Source organism: Dendronephthya gigantea, unplaced genomic scaffold (genome assembly GCF_004324835.1).
Source record: "Dendronephthya gigantea isolate DGI-Jeju-01 unplaced genomic scaffold, DenGig_1.0 000012F, whole genome shotgun sequence".
NCBI lineage: Eukaryota > Metazoa > Cnidaria > Anthozoa > Malacalcyonacea > Nephtheidae > Dendronephthya > Dendronephthya gigantea.
Window position 1 is genome coordinate 2,156,904 of NW_021163022.1, and position 9,355 is coordinate 2,166,258.

Here is a 9,355-nt window from a genome sequence, read left to right on the forward strand (position 1 = left end):
TGAAAAATGGTGGCCATTTTCACGATCACGTGAAAAATGGCCAATACTCACGTGTTGTGTTCAAACTGGCCGGGCGGCGGGAACCGTTTCGAATAGTCATGTGACCATGTTCTGCGCCATTCGATTACTGTCCTGAAAATTCTGGTGCTCCAAACAGTCGTTGCAGTAGCCTATGCTGTTCAAGGCCTAATTAAAAATCGATCTTGTCTGAAGCAAACTTTTATTCGGTATTCCAAGCAAATATTCCAAGCAATTAGACCGATGAAAGATACGCGTTAGGATGAATAACGCAATTCGAAATTTGCACTTCAACTATCGATCAATTCTCGCCCCAGATCAGTATTTTCGATTTTCTATAACAAACAACTCGCGTCACGTCACACGCGATGAATTAATGAACAAATTCGCCGGAAAAAGGGCTTCGGCATCGAGTCACGCATTGCTTGAATTTATTTTTGCATCTGCCGGAAAATAAGATTTAGTACAATATTATTTAGGCACTATCAATCAACCAGATAGAGTTGCGTGAATTAAGATGTCACTAATATTGACTGTATAAAAATAATCCTCCTAGTTTTCATTCCTTTATCAACAGATTATAGGATAAAACGTTCACTCTACGGCGATGCACTAAGTGCCCCAACGATTTGCCTGGAAGGCCTCCTGAAAAAGCCTACAGACACAATTCGGGTGCAAACATCGTTGCGAAGTCAAAAGTTCGGAAGGTCCTGAGAAAAACATTGATTATCATGGTCTGTCTTCATCACATACTATAGCCGAAGGCCGTGATTTTCTTCAAGGATGATGCGTCATAATCTCAAAGGTGGGAGTCCAGTGTAGGAAGTACTCTACGATAAGCTGCCGTTCGGTTTGTCATTTTAAACTGCTCTTAAAAAGATTAACATCCGCGGCGTTTTGAGCAAAACCCTTTATCAACTCATGACGAAGGGACATTGCAGCTTATGTCGTGATCTTTTTGAAGAAAATCGGAGGTACTTGATAGCATCAATTTAACAAAGGAAATTATTTTACATCATCAACATTAATCCTTTCCCTCTTGAATGTTGCATTTTTGGTAAGAAAACAACAATCCAATGTTTGCAATATGGTGATTTTCCACCTGTTCTCAAAGATTTCAATGCCTCGTGCAAGAAGTACCCTTCCATCTTGATTCCTAAACAAGGATTTAAATCAATGTAATAATTATGCATCTTACATAGAGCGAATTAACATGCATTTGAGATGATTAAATGCGCTTTACAATCCATCAATCATAATAAGGTATAAAATATCGACAAAACCGTTCAACTATCCTACAATATAGTGAGTGATGCAGTGACGGAAACATATTGAAATTATTTTGATTGTTGATCAATACAGAAAACCTGTTCCATGCAGCTGCTGAGGCGTTGGAAAATGCGCTGTCCCCAGATTTTGACCTTGCAGTGTCAAGTTGTAATAACTTTCCCGTATTTGATCTCAGATAACAAGGCCCCGCCCTTGCAATTTATTTTCCTGCTTTGCACCAGTGAATCTCTGAAACGTCTGGTGAATGAAATCACCGTGGTATTCAAAGTATTTCAAAAGTAAAGTAATTTTCTTTGCTGAAAATAAAACATTGTTTTTCTCATGTACAATGTTTTCATTATAAAGAATGTTCCAGAGATCTTGGTATAAGAGTTAAAAACTGGACCACCACAATCCATTGCAGTTTTCAAAAACCCAAATTTCACTTTTTCTAAAATGCCACGAAAACGTTTCCTCTCTCATTTGAGTGAAAAAATGATCAAAAGAGAAATAAAATGATTGCCAGAGTTAATTAGTCATTCGTGTTTGCATCGATATGTTTTACTTCAACGGTCAACGTCATATCGCCGTAATTGGATTGAGGAAAGCATCTTATAATCTGCTTTAAAATATGCAGTGCTTAGAATATTTAGTTGTCATATAACCAATTCTCCGCGAGCATTAGAGCATGTATCGATAGGGTGTCAACGCTTTTTACGGGGAATACACTGTTACTATAAACAAATTTAACCACAGGAAGAGCTTGTGTTAGTGTTTTCCAACTTGCAATATGCCTGTGACAAATTTTTCTATCGCTGTGCTTATGAGCGACGTGATGGACAAGGAAGTGCGTTTGGGGAGTGAAGACGTCGAAAAACCTTCACAGAATGCGAACGATGAAACGCTCACAGATCATCTAAAAGGTAGGAGTAATGTTGCGTATATTTTCACAACGCTAGTACAACATGCTCACTCTTATTCCATATGATTGTATTGGGTACAAGTCGTTGCTTGCGGAATAAATAGGAATGAATTGCGATAGAATGCAGCGTGGACATAGACACGAACATTATATGGTGGCCATTTTGTCTTTCAAGATGATACAAAAGGACTTTTTTAAATCTGATTCATAATTCAAAATTAGTTGACGTATTTGATGTTTGCCATTAGCCTGTATCCTTGGTATACATCGCAGGCGATAAAGTCTGAAGGAATTGCAAAATCGAGCTACTCTACGATATAAAAGCGGACATCATCACAAATTTCTCCTAAATGATACACGAGCTGTTGATGTATTGTTACTGGTTATCGTTGCTGCCTTCTTTAGGCAAGCAACATTAAACAGGCAACTTTTAATTCAGTTTTATCAGTCAAATTTAGCAATTCTTACGCCAGTTAAGTTCATAGAAAGGACAAATTTTAGACCAAACACTATGCATGCAAGACTATTTCACGTGTACTGTACAAAAATGATGGCCAATTATAGAGTCTTATAATCTTGTTTAAAACTACACTCTTATTAATTTGGTTGCAATGGTCAGTTACTCGTAATGGTTTCGCAATGATGTTCAGTATTTTTGGGGAATAAATCACTAAAACAAACCTAAAAGGCATGCTTGCATAAACACTATATTGTTATATAAACATGCACTAATGTATATATATATACATTCATAAACGTTTATAAATATCCGAAAATCTAAGAAAGTTTCATATTGATCTATGAACTTTGCGAAGTATTGTACTTGATTCAGTTCGTTTTATACATTTCAGGATTGATTTCTTTCGATTCTGAATTTCGATTGCAATCATTTTGTGCCTCTAGGGTTTTATACGCCATGACGTGTTGTTCTTGAAGAACGCATTTATAAAACATATTGCGTTACCGAAGGACAATGTACGGGAAATCTACGATGCCATCTAGATAGCGCGTTTTGGCTCATTTTTAGCTCATTCTTCTCAAATCACTAGCCAGCGCATGGCGAGCTTAAATAAGATTGCCTCTTTTTGGTTTGACGAAATACCTGCAATGATAACAGCGAGGATAACAGATCCATCTTGTTTACTATTTTTGGGTTTTGCACGGCCATAGTTCACTTCAAATGCCTGCCTTGTGAACTAATGGTAACGCCAATTTCGTATACAAGTCGTGCTTATACTAACAAATATTGTTCATTTCTCTCTTGCGTTAACAACTGTGCTAATGCAAACATATCTTCCACTTGAAGACTTAGATCCCGCTTCGCCTGTTAAGCTTGGGGATTTTGTACTGCAGCCAAGTATAATAATTTCAGGATATACCATTTTCAAATGTCGTATTTCTATTAACACTATCCTCTCTGCATGTGGGTACAATTGATGACTACATGATTTATGTAATGTAGTTCGTTGAGTGTCACATTTGAAGCAAATTGCATCACGCACTTATTCTGAGAAGCTATTCCACGTTATGCAAAAATTTTATCTATTTTACATACTGCCCGCAAACCGCTTCAACATAACGTCATAGCGAAATCAAATTATGGTACAATATTGTTCTATACTTTAGCTGTTATGCCATTTACTCCGTACTTTGCCATCGAATTGACAAATGGGTCGCAATTAACGTGTAGCCACGAAGGGCGGAGATAATAAGGCATAGTTCAAAGAATACGATTTCATGCACAAATTCCGGTTCGTAAATTTTGGAACAGCTTTTAGGGTATAAGACATGCTGCCTGTTTATGTTTCCTATCATGCGATTTCAAGCATTGTGAGTTACGCAGTAGATACTACAGACTACAGCTACTGTAAGTCAATTGGTTCACTTCTGCGCAAAGCGCACAGCGCACGGCTACAACAGATTTCCAAAATGAGCGAACATTTTCCCTTACTATCTGGCCTTTGAATAATCTAAGTTTGCACGACTTTTTAAACACGTTCCTGAAAAATCAAAGCGAAACGCGCAGCAGCGTCTTTAAATACATTCTTATCAATTGTTGGCAATTCGTAAAATAAACAATAAAAAAATTCTCGAGGCTTCGCTCTAAGGGCCTTCGTCAGGAGATTCAGTTGCCTTCTAAATATACTGGCAGCGTACGTTATTCTTATCATCAATACAATGCAACGATATACACAGTCGGTTCCATTGATCTACATTGCGTACGTATCATACAACATCTACTGTAAAATAATTAGCCCGTCTTTTGCGTCTCCTTAAAGTGGATTTTCCAAATGAGTGCGCATTTTCGTCAATGTTAGCACTTAGCACAAAGCATGCATGCATTTTTAAACACTTAAAAATATGCTAGCAACACCAAGTGTTAGGCTCAAACTAATGATTCTTGTCTATATACGGTTAATGCAACCACTACACAGTTGGTCCTTTCGTGATCAAGCGATGACGGGAGAATTAGCTATTTCAGGGTGTCTTGAATCACATCTTGAACGAATACTTGAAGCAATAACGTGCACGGTTGCATGTGATCACTTGTGGTGAATAGAATCGAATTCGACTTTGGATTGGAGGTGTTGAAGTATTCCCTACATACATATACCACAATGCAACCCTTATGATTAATGCCCTAGATTGATTAATCATGCACTTCACGACGAAAAAACCTTGTTTTACCTTGAAGGTAAAAGTCTTTTAGCTTTAAATGCCATCAATTTTTTAAATTTTCAATTGCGCAGGCGATCATAGAACCATGACCACACATTCTTTTATTTTCAACTGTGCATCAATTCTTTGCGAGCGAGCAAACGATAACAAACTATTCTGTAAACTAATGTGTAAGGAAAAAACGAGCATGGTTCTCTATAGGTTATATATGTCGCGTCGTAATATAATTGTAGATCGGGACTATACGACAGATTTTCTACAGACTATAGATCCTAGGTATTGCCCAAAAGTGTAGAAACGAGTTGTGTTGAAACGGCGCGCGTGGGCTGCACGAAGATCACATAATGGGGGTTTTACCTACCCCCCCCCTGGGGCAGGCATTGGCAGTTATACAAGAAACGAAAAATACAAACGCTCACTTTAAAAAGAGATTTTGCTTCATTTATTGGCACACATTTTACTAACGTGTATGGGGTGTGGTCTCAATCTTCTCCTAACTTTTCCATGGCGGTATATTTTCAAATAACAATTTGATTTGCAATGTTTTACCCTAAATCTTTACGTTGAGAAAAAAAGAATTTTCTCATTGATCAAATTTCTATGTCAAACTCAAAGAGTGTGTGTGTGTGAGAGTGAGCCTTTTGAATACAGACTTAATTTTCAGTTTCATCTTTTCAAAGACAAAAAGCTCACAAAAATGATTATTTTCAGCCCTAGAATGATAAACTCTAGCTCTTTAAACTCACAAGCTCTTCCTGTGGTTAAAAAACATATATATTTAAAAAAAATGTACAGCCTATAAAAGATTCTTAATTATCGGTAAAGCACTAAACACATTCTAGATCATTAATTATCTAACTCTCATGCATGACAGTTCATACTGAAATGAGACAATCGCATGCATCTAATTTGTATTTTGGATATTTGCCTAAAACATCAAGAGACTGATATTGCTTATTAACACCGTATAACCGTCAAAATCGTTCAATGGCATGCAATGTTCAGATTACAAAACCGCTTTGGTGAAATCTAGGAATCTGCTCGTAAAAAGTTGTTGGCAGATCAGGTTCTATTACTAAAACAATAGCTGATGGTGAGCCAATAATGATTCAATTATTTACGCCTCTCGTTCGACGTTATCCTCTTTTGAATTGCGGTAATTTTGTTGGCTTGTAATTCTTGGATCATCACACCTTTTTGTATCCTGACGCATGCATGCATGTAAGATAATACTACATAATACCTCAGAAAAGTCAAAGTTCATCAAAGATGCACACTTTTGAAATAATTTAGTCGTTAAAACCTCGGACAGACGAGCTCGTTCACTGACCAAGTTTTTCTTACCAAGTTTTATTTGCTCGTGTGCACGCTATATATAGTCTTGACACAGTCTTGGACGGTCGACCACAAAAATGAAATTTCTACTCCCTTCCACGTAGACCGTAGTTCACATTGTAAAATTCTGCGTGGTTTTAGTGATTTATCACAATGCTACCATGCACCGACTTTGAGTTGGGAGAGCAAGGGTTTTTATAAAGACATTTTTAACGAATTTTGTTCAGATGTAATACTTGTCTGACATATGTGCTATGTCAAAATTGCAACTTTTTAGAAACCAGATTGGTAGATCTAATATAAGTGGTTAAGGCTGGTAAACCCGTTTATTGAGATGACACAAAAAACCTTGTGCATGAGCACCTTTTTACGAACTCTCCAAGAAATTAGATCATTCCTTCTTGAGCGTGTTCGATCAAGCCTCTATGTAGTTTGCTTGAACCGTCATTGCATGGGTCGGTACATATAGTCATGTGATCATGCGCACATACCTGAAAACTAGGCAGCGCTTTCGAGCCATAATCAGTTAGGGATGAGACAACTATATATAAATATGCTCTCCCTCGATCCCAACCCCCCATTGAATGTCCCGTGGCGTGTTAGTGTACTCAGAATTTGGACCAAGTTTTCAAGAACATTTATCATAGACGTAATGGAAAACCACATGCGTCAATGCACTGAGTGGTTTTTTATGCACTTCAAGGTCACTGATGATTGTCAGACTGATTTAAGTATTTGTTGTAAAAATGCGTTAATTGTAGCTAAATTTGTTGCCAAACGCTCGAGATGAAGTCCATGGACTAAAATTCCATGAGACTATCGATGCATGGTTAGCTCAAAACCTAGTGGTCTGAAATTGGTAAAATTGAAAAATACTTCGCTGCAATTCTCAATACTTAGGCTTCAAACTTGGTGACTGAAAAAAGATTTATAGATACTCAGGGCACTGAAATATGTCTTGCACAAAAGATTTGAAGTTTGCACACGGCAAAAACGAATCGGTTGAATTAATCACCTTGTGTATACTTAAAGCCCAAAAATGGCCATTTCATAGCTCTCAGATGTGTATGATGAGCTGTCAAAAGATTGCAGAATGCATATTCAGAAGAAAATTCAATTTTTTTAGTTTTTCAATGGTTTTTTCTTTGATATCAATACAGAAATGCACAATTCAGGAACCAGTAGTGATCATGCAGACTCTCGGGTTAAAACTTCATAAACACCAATTTTTGCGGTGTTGGTTACTCGGATTATGACTTTCAAACAAAAAGCTGAATACTCAACAAACTTCCTTTGGTTGCTTTGCAACGCGTTTTTTTTTCGTTCTTTCCTTTTTTAAATTTGTTACCATGCAATTATCATTAAAAATTATCACCCCGGTCAAGAAGATATCATTCGCATTTCAATCAAGTTAACTATAGTCGTAATCTAAAGTTTTTTTTCCTTTGCGGTCAGACAGTTTCTTGATGTGGCGAAGACAACACAACTCATCAATTAATAAGCAGGGGATTAGATTAATCAGTATTAATAAGTTCTCGCATTCACATTTACTTATTTAAAGACATTTTTCAGCAAAAATGAAGCTTATTAACTTACTCAAACTGTGGAATTATGATTGGGTCAAGGACATCTAAACGACTCCTCTATATGTTAAATTATTTAATATTTGTCGATTAATTGATGCAGAAAAATCTGCTTTAAATAAAAGATAACCTCAGACTCATACGCATGGTCTGGGTTTTCATTGCCATGATACTATTCTGGGCGTCCTGATTTAACATCTGGTAATTTCTCAATCTATACCATGTGACTCCTTTAAGCAACGTTTAGGCGTTTCTGTATTAACTTAATTGAAATGATTAGCGTGCCTATATATTTACTGTTAGCAAATATAAACACGTTGATTGATGCAAAACTGATTGACCTGCTTAACTGGTAATTTGCGCTTTGTTGATCAACAACTAAATTAGTTTTTTGCTTTCTTGAACAAATATTCCATCCATATAACAGTTTAGAAAATACTGACGGGCGATATGTTTATATATATATGAACTAAATTGTACTGAAAGAATGACAATTTCGTAAATATGTGCAAGAATGAAAATACTTGTAACTTTAAAACCACAAAAAACACACACAATAATTTAAGACTACTACAATACTAAGTTCTAGCCCAAACATCGGACTCCGCCGGTGAACAGCCTCACGTTCTCACGACTTTGTTTGCCATTATCATAATAATCGTAATTTTTAATGCATGTCTCGCCTGAACTGATAAATACAAGATACAGATTGAGAAACTATTTACAATAAAAACGCATATGACATTCAAAGGACATCATGCAATAATGAGTAACTTCCGATTTTTAGTGTCCATGATACCTAACTTACTTCGTATTTTAAAGGGAAAACACATGGCAGTGAAGCGACACCGCCATCCACGAAAGACAGAAACAACGCTTTTCAACGGGAGAGCGAAATTGACCTGAGGGAGACGACAAGCTTTCAACGAAAACGAACCAGCTTTTCAAGATTACAACAAAGAATGCTTGAGGCCAAATTTCAACGTGCTCCTTATCTTACCATCCAGGAACGCAATAACCTTGCTAGTTTCCTGGAATTAAACTCGAGACAGGTCAAGGTTTGGTTCCAAAATCGCCGAAATAAATGGAAACGAGAAAATCGTGGACAAATATTGATTCAGCCTTCACTAGAGATGAAGTCTTATGGGGCGAACATTGGTCTTGAAAACTGTTTTTCATGTGTCATGTATAACCCGTACGCAAATTTATATTTGAAGGCTGATAAATAGGGTCAGGGTAGACAGAGGAATGTCGGTAACATTTAATTATAAGGCAGGTAAAAAATTTACTCTTCTAAAGAGAATATAATAAACGGAGCAGTAAATGCTTCGTTGAAACAGATGGTGGTGAATTAATTGTATAGGGCCTAGCAATGTGTAAATAAACAAACTTTTGTAAAATTTTTATTCAATAAACTAGCTTCATAATTTAATTCGAACATTTTTTATAATTTTTTTGCCCATTGTGTTGGGGGATGATAAAATTAATTCGTTGGTTGACCACCATCTGCATGACTGCGGTATTGATGTACTGATAATGATTTGGTGTG

General features: G+C 36.7%; 1 protein-coding gene across 1 annotated transcript; it reads left to right on the forward strand.

Annotated features, from left to right (window-relative positions):
- Positions 1 to 2,077: 2,077 nt before the first annotated feature.
- On the forward strand, positions 2,078 to 9,167 carry LOC114519042 (homeobox protein Hmx-like). The gene is made up of 2 exons (XM_028539093.1): positions 2,078 to 2,210; positions 8,629 to 9,167. Exons 1-2 carry the CDS (start codon positions 2,078 to 2,080, stop codon positions 9,033 to 9,035), a joined length of 540 nt encoding a protein of 179 aa, XP_028394894.1. The 3' UTR covers positions 9,036 to 9,167.
- Positions 9,168 to 9,355: the final 188 nt, after the last annotated feature.